The sequence below is a fragment of the Rhamphochromis sp. 'chilingali' genome (genome assembly GCF_963969265.1).
Source record: "Rhamphochromis sp. 'chilingali' genome assembly, chromosome: 9".
NCBI classification, from domain to species: domain Eukaryota; kingdom Metazoa; phylum Chordata; class Actinopteri; order Cichliformes; family Cichlidae; genus Rhamphochromis; species Rhamphochromis sp. 'chilingali'.
Genome location: NC_137936.1, coordinates 38,318,188 through 38,336,538, shown reverse-complemented (window position 1 = coordinate 38,336,538; position 18,351 = coordinate 38,318,188). Strand labels below are relative to the sequence as shown.

The 18,351-nt window shown below is 44.5% G+C and overlaps 1 protein-coding gene across 3 annotated transcripts in view; it reads left to right on the top strand.

Moving 5' to 3' along the window:
* Positions 1-18,351, top strand: part of mmp24 (matrix metallopeptidase 24) — an 85,428-nt gene that overhangs the window by 32,581 nt on the left and 34,496 nt on the right. For 2 of the 3 annotated variants that reach the window (XM_080892784.1, XM_080892785.1), the window contains exons 4-5: positions 6,839-6,938; positions 8,251-8,455. In XM_080892784.1, coding sequence (XP_080748910.1) covers positions 6,839-6,938; positions 8,251-8,455 — 305 coding nt within the window. Of the gene's footprint in view, positions 1-2,281; positions 2,667-6,838; positions 6,939-8,250; positions 8,456-18,351 lie in introns of those variants that run through there. The other variant, XM_080892786.1, reaches the window with a different exon arrangement.

The following is an 18,351-nucleotide window of genomic DNA, read 5'->3' as shown; positions in this document are numbered from 1 at the left end:
GCTCCCGCGAGACTCTGGGCCCATCCCAGTTCTGCTGCTTTACTGGGATCCACTCTACAACGTTACATAAAACCCACAGCGTGCGATCGGCGCTATCCGGTTACCCCTTACTGCATCTGAGTCTCCTCGGGCCTGTTTCACCTGTTATCTGCTGTCGCATTCTCGCAGTGTTGTCTTCAGCTCGGCTGCCGTCGCTCGAGCCGTTTGCTCCAATCATTTCTAACTCGATTGTTCTTCTTCCGAGGCACCGGCCCATCTCCAGAGCCAGACCAGCCTCCTCCTCTTCCACTCACACTCTGTGATATGGAGCCAGTGTTTAGGCTGGTTGTGCTCCATCATTTACGGTCCATGCAGTATTCATGTTCACCTGCCAAGCTGCGCTTCGGGCCACCTTACTGTCACATCCAGGATCCTTTGCATGAATTATGGGCGTACCTCTGGTTCACTGAAACTGCAGGAGCTGAGCTTAAGCTTCCAATGCTTCATTAACTGGAAGCGGAGAAACTATGAATGATCTTTGCAGCTCTGCAGGTTGAATGTGAGCAGCCCTTTGCTAAAACCCGAGTATCACGAACTCGTTTTCATTCGGACTGCAGAACGTTTCCATCCCACACACAGAATTACAGGATAGTTTCTCTGAAGGAGACAAAACTGCTCTTAAAATCTGTGTTGAGAAGAACGATGAAGAAGCTAACGCTGATTACAGGTCTGTCTGTTCCAGAGAGATTCTGGTTTGCAGCCCTTTGAATGTGAGAAATGAACTGAGCGGTTCCAGACTCATTTGTATTTATGCATTGATCTGAAGATGTCAGGCTGACTGAGCCACTGTAGCAGGAATTTTAGCTCAGATTAAACTGTAAGATGTTCCAAGCACTTAGTGAGATTTTACTCTTCATTGTAGCTAAAAAGCAAATGTTATTTATCCAGGGTCAAATCACAACAACAGTCACCTCAAGGTGCTTCATATTGTAAGGTCGACCCTACAATAACACATACAGAGAAAAACCCAACAATCATATGACCCCCTATGAGCAGCACTTTGGCGACAGTGGGAAGGAAAAACTCCCTTTTAACAGGAAGAAACCTCCGACAGAACCAGGCTCAGGGAGGGGCGGGGCCATCTGCTGTGATTGGTTGGGGTGAGAGAAGGAAGACAGGATAAAGACATGCTGTGGACGAGAGACAGAGATTAATAATAAACGCTAAAGGTTTAGATTTAAGGCGGTGAATCATCCAGAGGAGCTGCTTTTGGAAACTCAGCATACGTGTACATCTACACAACAACTCCAGAGAGTAGCAGCAGCTCCCACACAGTGTGCTCCTAACCTTATTTTGCTCTGTGTGTATCCAACACATACCCGGCTCACATGCTGCATCAAAACAATACGATCTGAAGGTGGTTGCCGTTCAGTGCGCTTACCTGAGTGACAGCGATGAGCTTAGACAGGAGGATTTTTTCTGCCTCTGCTCTGCATTAAGAGGAATTTCAGGGCTGCATGTAATCACACCCGCTGTTCGATACTGTAGCTGCAGGATTATGCAACTGTGCATCTCCAAGTGAAAATTTCCAGTAAAGCCTCCGTGCAGAAGGCAGATATTAAGAAGAATCGAGAAGGCTGGAAAGAAGAAGAAAATACAAGTGAAGGCCAAAGCAAGTTGAGAGAGCACTCAGAAGAATGATGTTTCCCCTTTTATGCCGATGCCTCTGCAACTAAGCAAATTCATTAAAAGTCAATCAAAGGACAGAAACAAAAGAAGAGAATAACTGCATTTAGAGCTGCTCCGACTGAGCTCAGCGATGGATTGCGATCAGATAAAGATGTTAAAGCTCCTCTAAAGGACGAATCCCTTCAGCCGTGTAGAAATTTGTGTTCTTTGTGAAGCATTTCCATAAATTCTGATCCGTATATTAGTGAAGTATCCAGACAGCTGCTGAAACCTTTTCCATGAACTTTGATCCAGACGGTGAATTCCCAGATTCACGTGACTCTTCCCTGACATGCAACTTATTAAATAATTCAGAATTCAACATGTGGTCAGACGTTTGGTGTGATTTCGCATTATGGATTCTTTTCTCATTCTCTTGTGGTGCTTTGTTGGTTATTGTTATTATTATAACAAGAGATTAGTTCTTAGGTTTGTGTTTAGTGTAGGTTTAGTTCTGTGTCTAGTCTGCATCTTTGTGTAATGGTTTCTTGTTTCCTGTTTTATTGTGAAAGTCCGTGTCTTATTTTGCCTCCCTTGGCTCGTGTCGTCAATCACTTCCAGCTGTGTTCCCCACCTGTGTGTAATCTCAGTGTTCTTCTGTGTGTATTTAGTCGTGTCTTCTTTTGTTGTAGTCGCTGGTCCGTCTGCTTATCTCCTGTGAATCAGCTGTGTGTGTGTCTGCTATCAACCGTCATGTGCTTCCGGTCACCCTTGTTCGTGTTCATGTTTAGTAGTTTAGTTTTTTCCAGTATAGTTTAGCTTTAGTTCTGTTTGCCATCTTCTACTTGTGTCTTATTTTTATAATAAAACTCCTTCGCACCTCAACGAGTGCCTGCTTGGACCCTCCTTTACTTTCCTCCACACGGTTCATCCCTTTCACTGTGACATAAAATGTTTTCGCAGCACACATATTCATGCTCCATTCAGGATTTATCCTCCTCACTTTGCACCATCAGCAGGTAGATATTAAATTATTCCAAATGAAAATCATTTTTGTGCCTAATCTTCTCTTTGGTGTTTGCAAATTGTGCTAAAGCTAAGCTAACTAGCTAAAATTATTTTACCTGGTTCAGTAACTTGCATCGTCCTGCAGCTAATGCTAATGCTCGCCTACGTCTTAAAAATGTTGTGGATGATGGAGGAAAGTATTGGCTGTAGGAAAGAAATACGTTAAGGATATGTTTAAAATAGAGGCTGTAAACACAGATGATTTCAGAGTGGACATGCAGTACTATGCAGATGCCTCATTCCTTTATATCCTGCTGGTAAAACAGGAATGTCTCTCCAGGCATTCTGAGGGACATCCAAAGCTCTCCTTTGGGTGTTTCAGCTTCTGCTTCAGGAGTGTTGAGGTCCGGGCTCTGTGGAGGCCAATCCATGGCTGACAGTGTTCCACTGTGTGTTTTATATAAAGCTATGCTTTTATGGCACAGGCCGTGTGTTTGGGATCATTGTCATGTTGAAAAATGAAGCTGGTGCCAATCAGATGTTTCCAGATGTTTCTGCATGGTGGATAAAAATCTGATGTTACGGTTCTGTGTTTATAATTCATTAGTTGTCCAGCGCCACTGGCTGACAGGGCGCCCAAACCATGAGCCGTGAGAGAGCCCCCACCCTGTGGGAAGAAATTGTTAATTGCAAACGATAGTGACCTGTCAGCATTGTCAATTTGGGTTTTTCCCTTTTAAGGATTCAGTTTCCGATTCTCCAAAGAACTCCTGGAGTCATCTCCTCTGATTTCCTCTTTTTCTCGCCCATTACCTGAAATCTGTGCAGCACATTTCATTATCTAAATGCATTAAATGTGTGAGACTACAGTGTCTGCATATCCAACCGAGTGCTAGACGTGTGTGTGTGTGTGTGTGTGTGTGTGTGTGTGTGTGTGTGTGTGTGTGTGTGTGTGTGTGTGTGTGTGTGTGTGTGTGTCAGACAGTATACCATCTGTGTGTTTTGGCCACAGGTCATTTGGCCAGTTTCACTGCTGTAACGTTACACACCATTTACTCAAATCAGACAACTGCTTCCTGGCTGTCTGTCTGACACACACACACACACACACACACACACACACACACACACACACACACACACACACACACACACACACACACTAATCACCAGGCTTTAGGGTGGGAGTTGGATTTATAAATAAACTTCGTAGAGGATTTGCAGGCACAGTTATGAAATGCAGTAAAATCTCCTCAGACGTGCTTCTGTCCACTTCAAACAGATCTTATATGATATTATCATGTTGTTGCACTAATAGAGCTGCAACTAATGATTATTTTTAATATTGATTAATCAACTGCACCTTTAAATGTTGGTCAAAAAACTCCAAGAACCAAGAGAAACGAGATGTTTGCTCGTCATGTTTGGAGATTTCCTTGAAGAATTATTACTGAGTCGTTAAAATGATTTCTTGGATCAGCTGATCGTTGATTCTCTTTCATGTGTTCAAAGAGCAGCTCACTTCAGCTCCAGCACAACAATCCAGGTTGATCTTGTTTTGTTTTCTGATCTGGTTTCAGTGAAGATGAACTTTATGTAACTCGCAGTGAGCTGCTGTCACAGCCGTCACTGTCCACACGATTCATTTCCTGTTATCTGACCTCATTTTGAATTCCTTCTGAACACCAAACCAAAAAATGAAGAAGCACAAACTTTGCTATAATATAGGTTTATTAATGATGTTTCCAAATGACGTGATTCTGATGACATATTGCAGATGATCAGTCAGTAAAATTCCAGTTGTTTGAGTTTTCATACATTAACCTGATGGAGGAGGCCCCATCTGTGCAGGCTGCTGCGTACACGATAGCTGAAGCTTATCAGGTGTGGGCTGCAGGGGCAGGACGTACCTGTCCCCGGCCGCCGCCTCCTGTCACCACTCGCAGTTTGTTCTCAAGGTTTTTCAGGTTTGTTGGAGTTTAATTCTAATATATTCTCGTTGATGAGAAGGTTCTCTCAGTCTGGGTGTTATGTCTGTTTTGATTTCTATAGATTTCCTTAATCCTTTGAGTCTGTTTGTATTAGAGTTTGCTGGTCCTTGGTGTTCCCTCTGGATCTCGTTGCCCTCCTGTTTCCCTGATTAGTCCATAGTCCAGTCTTCCCTTCAGTTTGGATTGTGCATGTGTTTGTGTGTCCCTTGTGTTTCTACGATTTTATTAAATTCGATGACATGTTAAATAATCCAAGTCAAGTTTTCCAGGCTTCTAGTTTTGTGTCTTTGTGTTTTTTCCAGTCTTTAATCTTCGGTTTCCTCCTGTGTGACCTTTGGGTGTGTTTTAGATCTTTTTGTCTTCCCTTTGCTGGATTTGTTTGCTTCACTCACTGATTACTTGTGTGTGACCTCTGCCTGGATAAAGGATTTGGATTTTACTGTCTGCCTCCAGTGCGTTCTCTTTCTCGTGTTCCTCACTCATAACCTTTTCAGCGTGGGTGGCCTGCTGGTTGGACACGCCCAAAACATACCAACAAGGAGGTGTTTGGGTGCAGCCACAGCAGATACTGAAGCACTGAGGTGGATCCTGTCCATGTGAAATATGAAGCACAGCTTAAAGCTCCTCCTGAATCTCTAACGAGGCGCCCACACACCTGTGACAGGAAGCTCATTTCTGCTCCATCTTATTCTTTCAGTCGCTACCCACAGATCGTGCTCACGGGTGGGCGTGGCGACGTAGCTAGCTGACAGCTTCGTGCTCACGTCTCTCTGTACTACAGCCTCGCTGTCACAGCAAACCAGTCTGCACTGCCCGACACACGGATGAAGACCCAGAGATACCTGAACTCCTCCACTTGGGGTAGCAACTAATTGTGAATCCAAAGAATTGCCGCCCCATGAAGCTCCACCCTAACGTGGTGTGTGGTTCTGACCCAAGCAGCTACGTTGCTGAGGGCATCTTTCCCCTGGTTGGATCTCCCAAGGTATTTAGGCTTTGGAGAGGGAACAGGGATTCGTGATGACTCCCCATCGTGGAGTCAGGATTCAGGTGGAGGCCCATCAGCTGTAGGAGAAGCTCTCTGGATCCTGTTTATGGAGTAGATGGGGGTCAAAGGGCATTAGTCCAGTTTTGAGGGGCTTGTTTGGTTTGAGGGACGTGCCAGCGAAGCACCATAGCATGACTCATGACCAGCTGCATTCAGCGGTGAAATAAACTCGTTTTTGGCGTCTCATCGAGTCTCGATCGGCATCTGTCTTCTAGATCGTTGGAGACGTTTTTTTATTCACTCCATCACAGCTCACAACAACTTTTAATCCATTTCCAGGGACTACCTGTAAAGTGCTATAAACATTTCTATTTCTTTGCCAGCTGGACTTATTTTTCTCACATCAGGAAGCTGCTGTGCTCATGAATGAATGTTGAGTTACAGCAACTGTGTAAATGTGCTGATATTTATTTCCATAATGCATGTTTCTGGTCGGGAACAAAGCCTTTGCTCCCCCGTCGAGAGACAGATTGTGTGAAATGAACTCAGCCGCCTGCTTTGCTGTTTTATCCCGCCGTGTTTTTTCCTTGCTCTCCCTCTCCTGTCCTGGCTTTTCTTTTCCATCCTCCACCCTCTCTGCCTCTGCCAATTACTCCCATCTGTCCTCTAACGCTCCCTCGCTCCTCGACTCACTCTCCCGTCTCCTCCGACAGTGTTGGAAGGTGACAGCAAAGGTTTAAAACGCTGCTTTTAAAGACGCTACATGAAAGTGTTTCCAGTGACAGTGAAGTGAGTGATAAAACATGTAATGATATACCTCCCATCCTCTCTCTCGCAGCAGCAGAGTAGCTATGGGTGGCACATCGTCTCCTGCAATTACTCTAAAATGACCTTTCTGCCTCGTTCGTCTCTTCCAGCCGAACACGCATCAGCCGTCGTGCCAACCGCGCTGCTCGTTGACTCACACTGAATCCTAATCCGCTGATTTCACTAAAGCGTGTACAGGTCTGGATCTTTGCATCAACAAAGACACTTTTTATTGTCGTTGTTGTTTTAGCCGATGCTTCCTTGCACATGTTGTGTTCTCACAGGTTTTACAGGCAACGCAATCATCACAGCCGCACTCACTGACCTCTGCTCACCTCACAGTGAATGTGGGAACACGCTGTTTATTTGAACTGTGGCGTCTTTTTCTTTCTCGCAGCATATCCAACTTCACCCCCAAAGTTGGAGAGAAGGACACCCAGAGAGCGATTCGACAAGCCTTCAATGTGTGGCAGGCCGTCACGCCGCTCTCCTTCCAGGTGAGACGTCCAGATACACGCCTGAGTCATACAGGTCGAAAGCTGGAACATATGTAGCGCCCGATCACAACAGTCGCCTCGAGGCACTTAATGCTGTAAGAGAACGAGAAATTTGCTTTGGACAGAGAGGTTACATCGCACACACACACTGCACTCCTCCATGTAACCTTTAAAAAAAGCTAAATATTACATCGATTAATGGGGAGTTTTTTATTATTCTAAACCAGTTCTTCTCATGCTCTGTGTTCATTAATCATCTCGATACTATACAGTACAATAACAGAGAAAACCCAACATCAGACGACCCCTTGTGCACAAGCACTTGGCAACAGTGGGAAAGAAAAACTCCTTTAACAGGAAGAAACCTCCAGAAGAACCAGGCGTCCGTCTGCTGTCGGTGGTGACGGGAGGAAGACGGGACAAAACATACACTGTGGAAGAGACACAATGACTAATAATAACTAATGATTAAATGCAGAGAGTTGTACATGGTGAGTGAAGAAGAAACACTCAGTGCATCATGGGAATCCAGCCCTAACTATATGCTTTAGCAAAAAGGAAAGTTTGAAGCCTAATCTTGAAAGTAGAGATAGTGTCTGTCTCCCAAACAACGGAAAATATGTCAGTAAATTCTAAACACCACAGCAGACACAATAACATACAGGTGAAACAAGAGCTGCTATTATGACTCTTTCCATCAATCGATAGTTTGGTTTCTGGATCAGGTTCACCTTTCTCCAGTGCACAAGGAGCAGAAGATCCTTCGACGCTGTAATAAACAGAAGAGCTTCGTAGTGCTTTGGTTTGCGACCTTCAGCAGTGTCGTCGTGGCCTCGAGGTGAAACCCACTGATCGAGCACTCGAGCTGTTCTAGCAATCAGTGAATAACCTGTGATATTATCGTCTGGTTTATAATCTGTGTTGCTCACTGTGGCGTCATGGCTGGGTATAAAAACACGTACCCGTAGGTAGCTTTAGTCCAGCTGCTGAAAACAGCTGTTCAGCTGAAACAGATGTGCAGAAATCCTGTTGTTTATCAGCCCAGAAGACGTTTCAGTGAAGGAAGATGTCTTTGAGCACGGACGGCTGATTCCCCCATTTTTGGACACACCACAGCGAAACGTATGTTGTTAAAAGAGTAAACCTCTGATTACAGTCACTGTCATTTTTATATGAAATAAGTATCTGTTGGTGTGCAGTAGAAGTCAGGCCGTCGTTTCTGAGGAGGAAGCCTGAACGAGCGCGTGAAACTCACAGTATTTTTAATCTTCTGAAATATTGATTCCTTGTTTGTTCCTCTGATCCCGCTCAGGAGGTGCCGTACTCGGAGATCAAGAACGAGGGCAAAGAGGCTGACATCATGATCTTCTTCGCCTCTGGTTTCCACGGTGACAGCTCCCCGTTCGACGGAGAGGGGGGCTTCCTGGCCCACGCTTACTTCCCCGGCGCCGGCATCGGAGGAGACACGCACTTTGACTCCGATGAGCCCTGGACGCTTGGCAACGCCAACCACGACGGTTAGCCGAGTCTTTGCCTCTTTGACCTTGGCGCTCGCGCCGATTCCGCTGAAACATGCTGAGCGACGGTTATGAAACACCAGCTAATGGATTAAATTATCATTTATTTTCTTCACTAACTTTTGCAAATTAAATTCCTCGAATGCGAAGATGTCCTCAGTCGTCGGCGCCGTATCTCTGAGCGCTGCTCTGTTTAGTCACTGGATGAAAAGTGGAGGCCAAAACACACTTCACTTTGTAGTTTTCTTCTTCTTCTACTATCTCACTTTGACAAATGACTTGTGCCAGATTCCCTCTGCTTGAATAACTAACGTGTTGACAGAGAGAGAGCGAGACGCGGGGAGGGCGCACTGATAGAGCGGGAGAAGGAATCTGGTTTGAAAGATTAGCACAAACGAGAATTAGCTCTGACAGAGAAGCTCTGCGTTCCCACATTACAGCCCGAGTTTCTTTTTTTCTCTTTCAGGCTGAAATAAGCATCCAAGGACACGTCCACGCTTTCATTTTAATGAAGACTTTTATTCAGACGCACGTATAAACGTAGCAAACCACTGATTCTCCTCCTGCAGGCGCTGTTTCTGCAGACAGCAGGGGTCTGAACATCAAATGATTAAACATAAAGAATAGATGGGAGGCGGCTGTGGCTCAGGTGGAAGAGCGGATCAATTGCGAGGTTTGTGGTTTGATCCTCAGCTCGACCTGTTTATAAGATGGTGATGCAGAACAGCTGCCCCTGATGCACGAAACAGCTAAACAAACCAAGTCTATTTAAATGTTTTAGACGCTGTCCAGCATTCAAAGAAAATGGCTTTTTACTTTATCTTAGATTACAGTGTGCTTATAGCATGTGGCTCGCGTTACCCACTGACTGCATATGAAAGATGGGTTATTGTGGGGGTGTTGGCATTATCTGCTCAGGTTCTCTAACTTGATTAGTTTCACAGTGAAATTAGCTGTAAAGATCAAAGCTGCATTCTGTGTCAGGCTGAAAACATATTTCTGAGGTAACTTTGGACATTTTTACACGGAGGTCTGTGGAAACTGACACTCAGGACCCGCCAGCCTCAACTGGACATTAGAGAAACTGCTCGGATTCAGTTATGAGCCTGCACTGAAATCGTATCATATGTCTTTAAATTCAGAAAAACATCAAAGAAACTCAAAAGTGCACCAAAGGAAATAAACTCAGACACAGAAAAAAGTGCAAAGAAACAAAATGAGTTCGAAGAGATACAAAATGATCCAATCGAGATATAAAACAAACGCTGAGAGACAGAAAAGATTTTTGTGCCTCTTTAACATCATAACTATAAAGATGTAATTAAAGAACAACCATAAAGAGATTAGAAAGAGATCAGAGATGTTAATGTGACTGCGTCCTTGAGCAACACATTGATCCCCAAATGTGCCCAGATGGTAAGACCAGCTCCTTGTGTGGTCGCTCTTTGCTGTCACTGTGCTGATGGCTAATTAAGAGCCAAGGATGGGAAGTGCCTTGAATAAAAGCTTTGAGACGCCGGCTTCACTTTTAATCCCCGGAGTTTGATTTCTACCCAAACTGTGTTATTTCCCGAACCTCAACCAGGGAGGTGCTTAAACTTGAACCAACAGCGAGTGAAGAAGAAAAGCGTCTTACAACTAAGACGTCAGCATTTTAAAGAGATAAGGTTGGACATTTGATTGTTTTTGTTGTTTTTAAATGAGTGAATGCAGTAGTTAGGCAAAATTAATATGAAACTGGTAGCTTCTACCCCCAGAAACTTAACCAGATTCACACAAACACTGACTGTTTAACTGTGGCAACTAAACTATTGTAACAACGTTGGCTTTTACGTGTAACAGTGCTTCAATGATCAGTTTCAAACCTGTGATGGAGGCAGAGAGCAGTCGAGCCGGCCGTGAAAATGCACCAGGTTTTTACATAAAATGGTAAAATTATTGATTAATCGCTGAATCTTCTCTCAGCATGTGTCTGTGTGGTCACAGGTCCTCTCTGCACGTCCTCAAAAAGCCTCTTTATCTCTAAAATCCCTCCACACACACACACACACACACACACACACACACACACACACACACACACACACACACACACACACACACACGCAGTAATTGAAAGATTAGAGACGAGATAGTGAGACGGGGAAGTTCTCAGACTCTGTGAAAACTAATTCACGGTATCAGCTTCTGAAGGACGTTGGGAGGACGAACGGACCTCATTTTCACCTGGGCTTAAAACCTGACGAGGGACGGTCTCCATTATTAACCTGCTGACTCCTGCAGGACAGAGCTGAGGGCACGAGTTCCCACGAAGAGGCGGGAGGAAAACTTTATGAATGAAGTGTTACGTGTAACTACATGTATTTATAAAGTGTAAAGGATTCAGACGCACACTTTTATTCCCTGATCTTTCTTGGCTCTTTTCTGGTTTCAGTTGCTAAAAGTTGTTTGTAGCTGTTGTTGTAAATCCCACAGACTGTCTGTGAATCTGCTTTTCAGCCAGCAGCAGCGGCCTGAAGGAGCATTAGCCGACCTGTGAGGCAAACGGGTGTTTACACCTGCAATAACTTCAATATATTTAATGAGGCCCTGAGAAATCTTTGCCTCAGTTACAGGCGCACCATCATGAGTGGGTGTGAGACGTGTCCACAGGACATTTTTACAGCTGAAAAAATGTTTTATGCTCTGTTAAAAAAAACTGCAACCAGATCAGTTTTACAGTCATGTCGGATTTTTTTTAAATTCTTAACTTCATCACACCCTGTGCATGTGCGGCTGCTCTGAGCGGGCTTTTCCCATCACAGCCAGGAGCGTTGCTGGATGAGGATTTGGGGCAAAACCACTTATTTACAGTTTTTTCATCAGAAAATTACATTTTCGAGAGATATTTGCAGACAGTTGAGATGAGCATTGGAAGTATAGAAAAGTCCGGTTCTTCTTGATTGTGTGCACGGCTGATTGTGTGCACGGCTGGTGTTCTTGGCTCTTTGGCTGGTTTCTCCCGTTCTGTATCCCATATTAGAAAATGATTGTGACACAGAAGGAATCTCAACTAGAAGATGATGCTGTCGCCAAAGGGAGGCAAACGTAAGGTCCTTCAGACATAAGACCTTCTGTCACAGCTGCGCTGGCAGACCGTGGGGGTGGACGACCCAAACGCAGGACTCTTGTGCGTTTTATTTACAGTGGAGTAAATAACAAGAACACAATTAATCCCGGTGAGCTCCCTCTTACTCCCGTGTCTCTCTGCACTCCCCGTGCGTGCTGCCCTTTTTGGCTCCACGCTCCTCCTGCAGGAAACAGAGGCAGCCGTCAAACACTTACTCCTGCGGGCATACACAACCAGCACGACGCTACACTTAGACACGCACTCACTTGGACTTTAACTCAACGATCCAGCGTCGAGGAGCTCTCAGCTACTCCTATGTAGCTCCCCCGACAATCCTGATCAGCTGCAGGTGTGTGAGGTCCTTATGTGTGGACACACCCACCAGGCCTGAAGGTGCCCGTCACAGCCACACCCACACACACACGCGCGCACACACACCTGCCTATACATACACAAGCATGGAAACAGGACAGCAGCACAGTGCTGAAAAGACACAATATAATACGAGTCCACAACTGCTCATGGACCCTGGTTCGCTCAGACCCAGGGTCCCTGACACTTACATACGCTGTCAGTTGATTAAACAGCCACCTATCCCACGTGGTGATATGAGCATTCAGCATTTACCCAGAATGCACTTTCCCCCCCAGAGTTTTTAGCTGTGAATGATCAGAAACAGATCAAACGTTCAGCGTACCAATGCCTGCTTCTGTTCCTCTACATCAGGGGTGTCCAACTCCAGGCCTCGAGGGCCGGTGTCCTGCAGTTTTTAGATGATCTATCACAGCTGATTCAAATGGCTAAATGACCTCCTCAACATGTCTTCAGTTCTCCAGAGGCCTGGTGATGAACTAATCATGTGATTCAGGTGTGTTGACCCAGGGTGAGATCTAAAACCTGCAGGACACCGGCCCTCGAGGCCTGGAGTTGGACACCCCTGCTCTACATCATAGACGTTAAACTGGTACAGGTTATTGAAACTGGGATATATCCTGTTATGTCTGGTTCAGTTTGGGTAAGAAGGAAAAACAGCCGAGTCCGTGTAGGTGACAAACATAGTGATTTTATTACACACTTCTAAGACAGAAGCATGGGAAGACAAGCGTACAGCCACAGATCTCCAAAGAGTGGACCGTTCCCCATCCTTATATAACCCATGATGACATCACACAGTTAGACCTTACTGGAAATGATAACAGTCTCCCCATAGTCCAAAGTTCTCCTTATACAAACATCAGATGATACTTTAGAGAAAAAGAAGTGTGTGACATGTCATGTTGTGCAGTTCTGTGAGCCTGTGTGTCCAACTAGAGAATGTCCTGACATGACCTCCCTGTGTAAATAAGGGTAAACGTGCGTGTTTACATAACTCTCTATGTGCATGTTCTGATGTAGGCCTGCAAATGAATTAGAACAAGGTCCTGCTGGACCCTCCAGTTATGGACGGTGAATACAATGCTGTGGATACCATTTGAAACTTGATTACAATGATGATAACCTGCATACATTAATCTTTACTCAGATTACCATAGATATAAAACAAAGATTATACTGTCATCAGATTCCACAATGGTAAATGATTAATGATTGATACTTCTAATTATAACTGTGATCATAAAAATACAAAATAAAATATCTCCTGGTCACAGTCCTATGATACTGGTGCTCAAAGCTGGTCAAAGAAAAGCAGACTTTTTCTTTAGACTCTTGGTGCATTAAAAATTAGCTTAACGTTATTCAGCCCTGAAAATCTCATGTGGACATCTCCGCTTTTTTATGATGGCTCAGAACAGACGTAAAAAATGAGGTGAAATGAACTTTGAGGTTCTGTAACTGTAACAGTTTCTCCTGCATGAAGCTAAAACGTTACATTGTTTCATTAAATATATAAAGGTAAATAAAAAGTCTGATTCTGAGAGGGTACGGCGGCTCTCTCTGCTTTCAAAGCTTAACCAACGCAACAGTTAATGTTTCTGTCTCGAGTCGAGGGGAGGACATGTTCTTCCATTTTTACGATTTACAGACTTGATTGTATAGGCGATGACTCGAGGGTTAAATAAATCTGTCCTCTCCTAATTGTAAGACTATTTCAAAAAGGACTTTATTTCTAGACAGAAGTTGGTAACGTTGATAAATTGTGGTTTTATGAAAAATGTGCAGTGTGTTAATGATTTTTGCCAGACAGGAAAAAATATTCTTGGCGGGTAATTTTGATCGCTGGTATAAGATGAACTCATTTCGACGGGTTCCAGTTTAACAAAGCAGGTTCTGTGGACACGTCAGACTGGGACTACTTGAGAAACAGGTTTCATCACAGACATATCAAACATCGTCTTTATCACAGGCGAACAGACGAGTGCAGGGGCAAGCGTGATAGAAGAAGTCGTTATCCTCACCGCGGGAAGGCAGACCGACCACGAGGGGACGGGCAGAGAAATGGAGAGCGACCGCAGGGGGACTCCCTCAAGCCGTTGTACATGAAGTGTACGTCTTGTGCTCTGAAATCATCTTAATCTTTCCTGCAAAGTGGAAGAAAGAGAGGGGAGATAAAAGCTGCTGGAGGGATGCGGGGGGAGGAGGAGGATGAAAAGGAAAGCAGTGGTGAGAGAGGGGGAGATAAAAAAGAGGGATGAAAGAAACTGCAGCACACAAGCACAGAAGAGCCAGAATCTGTGAAGGTGTGAGAAAGTGAATAAAAGAACACAGTACAGAGTAACGGCAGCAGGAGGCATGAAGATTAAGCCAATATTGTAACAACCTTACTCTGTAGCCACACGTACTTCTTAAACCTGGGTGCAAAAATTAAAGCATTCATGCAGTGTTCACATTTCTCACTGGAACATAAAATAGTCAAATCTGTATCTCACTGTTTTGTATGTTTCTATGCAGATGATGTAGTTCTGTATTTCACTGCCCATTCTGCTCAGCGGCCACAGCAAACATGCAATGTTCCTTTAATCCAGTGGTTCTCAAACTTTTTACATCATTCCCCACATGGCAGGAAGAAATATTTTCATTTTCTAAACGAAACAATGACAGAAAAGCCGAACTGCAACTTTATTTCAATAATAAACTACGGTGGCCCTTTGAGGCCAAACGGACTGCAACTTAAGAGACACCAGCAATAAGAAAAACGCTGCAAACGCACAAAAACACAACGGAAATAGGAAAAAACAGATTTACCAAAACACAAGGGAAGTGTTTCTGGGGAGACAATAACCCGACGGACCAGTTGTAGGAACCAAAATATGCTAAGAATTGCGCTGAGAGACACTTAAAAGAAGTGGAGGATCCTTCGGTTTTTTGAGGAAAGAAAACATGAGAGGTGTGTTAGCCTAACTATTAGCCTATCACACTTACCTAGCATGTTTTGGTTCCTGCAACTGGTCCGTCGGGTTATTGTCTCCCCAGAAACACTTCCCCTGTGCTTTTGGAAATCTGTTTTGGGGCGCACCTCCGCCTGTCAGAACTCCACACACTTTGAGAACCACTGCTTTAATCGCAGGTCTAACACTTGTATAAAGATGGACTCAGTTTTGGAGAAAGCCGGGAACTGTCCTTCTGGAATTATCCTCTCAGCCCCACGAGTGACTCTGACTATGGCTACAATGATTTTTCAGTATTAAGATCACTTTCATTCGTCATGATTATTATTCACTGATTTTCATGATAAAAGTGTTTTCATTTCACTTCCATGTTGCGCGACTTTCCTGCACTAATCTGATGCACCGTACAGCTTTAAGGACGTCTGAGTTGATGCAACCATCGCATTGTTTTTCTTGCCCTACATGCGGCGTGTTTCCTGGGCATTGAAGAAGTTAGCTCTCTGACTTCTTGCACTAAATCGAAATTCAAACCAGGGATGATGTGCAGGCACATCGTCATCATTAGCGAGCCACTCTGTGTCGTGTATTGATATGGCTATGTCTTAAGGTGATGACCTTTGAACCAGATGTGGTTGTCCGAAGGAAGCCCCGTTAAGTGGCTAGTTGTAAGATGGACAGTGTTCAATAAAGCAACATAAAGACCGTGCTTTATGTCCTGATTCAATTCGGAGTGCTCTGCCCAATTTAGTAATAAGGTGGGCACACAACAATGGCGACGAGGACGACACGGACCTGGATTTGTTTTTGTGAGAAGTAGACCCAGCGGCGGCACGGTGTTAGCGAAAAACTTGTGGGCTAACATGGAAAAGTCGGGTATTCAACCGTTCACCTGCTACACTGATCCAGCTATGCTCGGACCAAGATGGACGCGCTGGTTAACATCCTTCGAGTTGTTTGCTGATGGGAAAGGTCTTATTTTGACGGATGATGCTACAGACGCGATCAGACAGCGGAGACGCGTTCTTCTACTGCACATGGCCGGACAGGATGTGCAGGACGTCTTCTCCACTCTACCACAGACGGGAGAGGCAAAGGATTACAGCGCTGCGGTGACTGCGCTCAACACTTACTTTGTTCCTCAAGTGAATGCAGCATACGCATGCCAAACTTTCCACAAATTGTCCCAAACACCAGGTGAGACTGTGCAACAATTTTGTACACGTTTGAGGCGAGCTGCAAAAGACTGTGACTTTCAAGCTGACAATGATAACCAGATACGGGACGCTATCCTGAGTAAATGCACTTCTGAATATGTACGGAGAAAGCTGCTTGAGGAGGGTCCAGGCTTAACCCTAACTCGCACGTTAGAGGTGGCTTCACACTGTGAACGCGTGGAGGAGCAGATGGCGGCGATGAGCGTCGCCGGGGAAAAGAAAGGAGAGGACACGGTCAGCTGGATTTTTACAGCAAAGAAAGAGAAGAACAACAGACCAAAAGGAAAAATGAAAGATGATAATAAAACAGACAGACAGACAGTGTTACAGGTGTGGTTATACTGACCACATGGGCAAAGATCCCAAATGCCCAGCACGAGGACAAACATGTCACAAGTGTAATGGTGAGGACCACTTTTCAAAAATGTGTCGTACAAAAAGACAAAAGAAACAAAATGTGAATGCTGTTGAACAAGATGATTATGCATTTACTGTAAATGATGACAATATACCTGAGAAACTTACCTTTTCTGTTGGGGGAATAGAGTTGAAAATGTTAGTTGACTCTGGAGCTACAAGTAATGTGATGGGAGAAAACATATGGGAAAAGCTAAAAGCTGAAAAGATAAAATGTCGCTCATATGTACCCAAAGAGCAGAGGAATTTATATGCATATTCCTCAGCACAGGCACTCACGGTTAAAGGTGCATTCAGATGTGAAATCAAGATTGGTGACAGGACTGAAGAGGCTGAATTTATTGTGATTAGAGGTAATGGTGAACCACTCCTGGGGAAAAAGACTGCCATAAAGTTAGGAGTGTTGAAAATAGGTGAAAATGTGGCGGCTGTCACAGATTTAAAGCACACTCTTAAAGAAAAGTATCCAAAAGTGTTCAAAGGAGTAGGAAAGCTAAACACCAAACAGATCAGCCTGTACATTGATCCAAATGTGAAACCAGTAGCACAGCCACTGAGGCGCATACCTTATCATTTGAGGGATGCAGTGGAGAAAAAGATCAATGAACTAATCGACATGGACATTATAGAACGTGTAGAAGGACCTACACCTTGGGTAAATCCTGTAGTGGTACTCCCAAAGAAATGTGACAAAGATATCAGAATGTGCTTAGACATGAGAAAAGCAAATGAGGCAATAATCAGGGAAAGATACCCCATACCCACTGTGGATGAAATCTTGCAAGGACTAAACGGCTCTGCAATCTTCACCAAACTCGATCTCAAGTGGGGATACCATCAACTAGAGCTTACCCCGGAGTCAAGAGAGATAACTACATTTTCAGTGCACAACGGAGTATACCGGTACAAAAGGCTAATATTTGGAGTCTCATCAGCTAGTGAGCAATATCAGCATGAGATTGCCAATGCACTAGCTGGCATTGAAGGAGATGAGAACATTTCAGATGACGTAATCATACACGCGCCAGACCAGGAAACCCATGATAAACGCCTGCATGCTGTGATGAAGAGACTCTCTGACTGTGGCCTGACACTAAACTCAGAGAAGTGTCAGTTCAACATGGACAGACTCGTGTTCATGGGAATACTGCTTACACAGAAAGGCATTGGCCCGACTGAAGAAAGAGTGAGAGCTGTGGTGGAAGCCCGAGAACCGAAGAATGCTACAGAGGTGAGAAGCTTTCTTGGACTGGTAGGCTTCAGTAGCAGGTTCATACCACAGTTTGCTACACTCTCTGAACCACTAAGACGTTTAACTCGAAAAGAAACTATGTTTACATTCGGGCCAGAACAAAAGCAAGCATTTGAAAGACTAAAGACTGAGTTAGCCAGAGCAGGTACCCTAGCCTATTTTGACAAAGAAGCCCCAACCAGAGTCATAGCAGATTCAAGCCCTGTAGGCTTGGGCGCAGTGCTAATTCAAATACAGAACGGAGAAGAGGTACCAGTGTGCTACGTAAGTCGAAGTTTAACAGACTGTGAGCGAAGATATTCTCAAACAGAAAGAGAAGCCCTAGCACTAGTATGGGCATGTGAGAGACTACATCCATATGTGTATGGCAGGAAGTTTGACCTCATCACAGACCACAAGCCATTGGAGGTCATATACAGCCAGAAATCTAAACCTTGGGCACGCATAGAAAGGTGGGTTCTCAGACTGCAACCATATGACTTTAAAGTAGTGCACATTGCGGGAAAGCAAAACATTGCGGATTCACTGTCAAGACTGCTGTCTGACACCACGTCCAAAGAGACACATAAGCATGAATC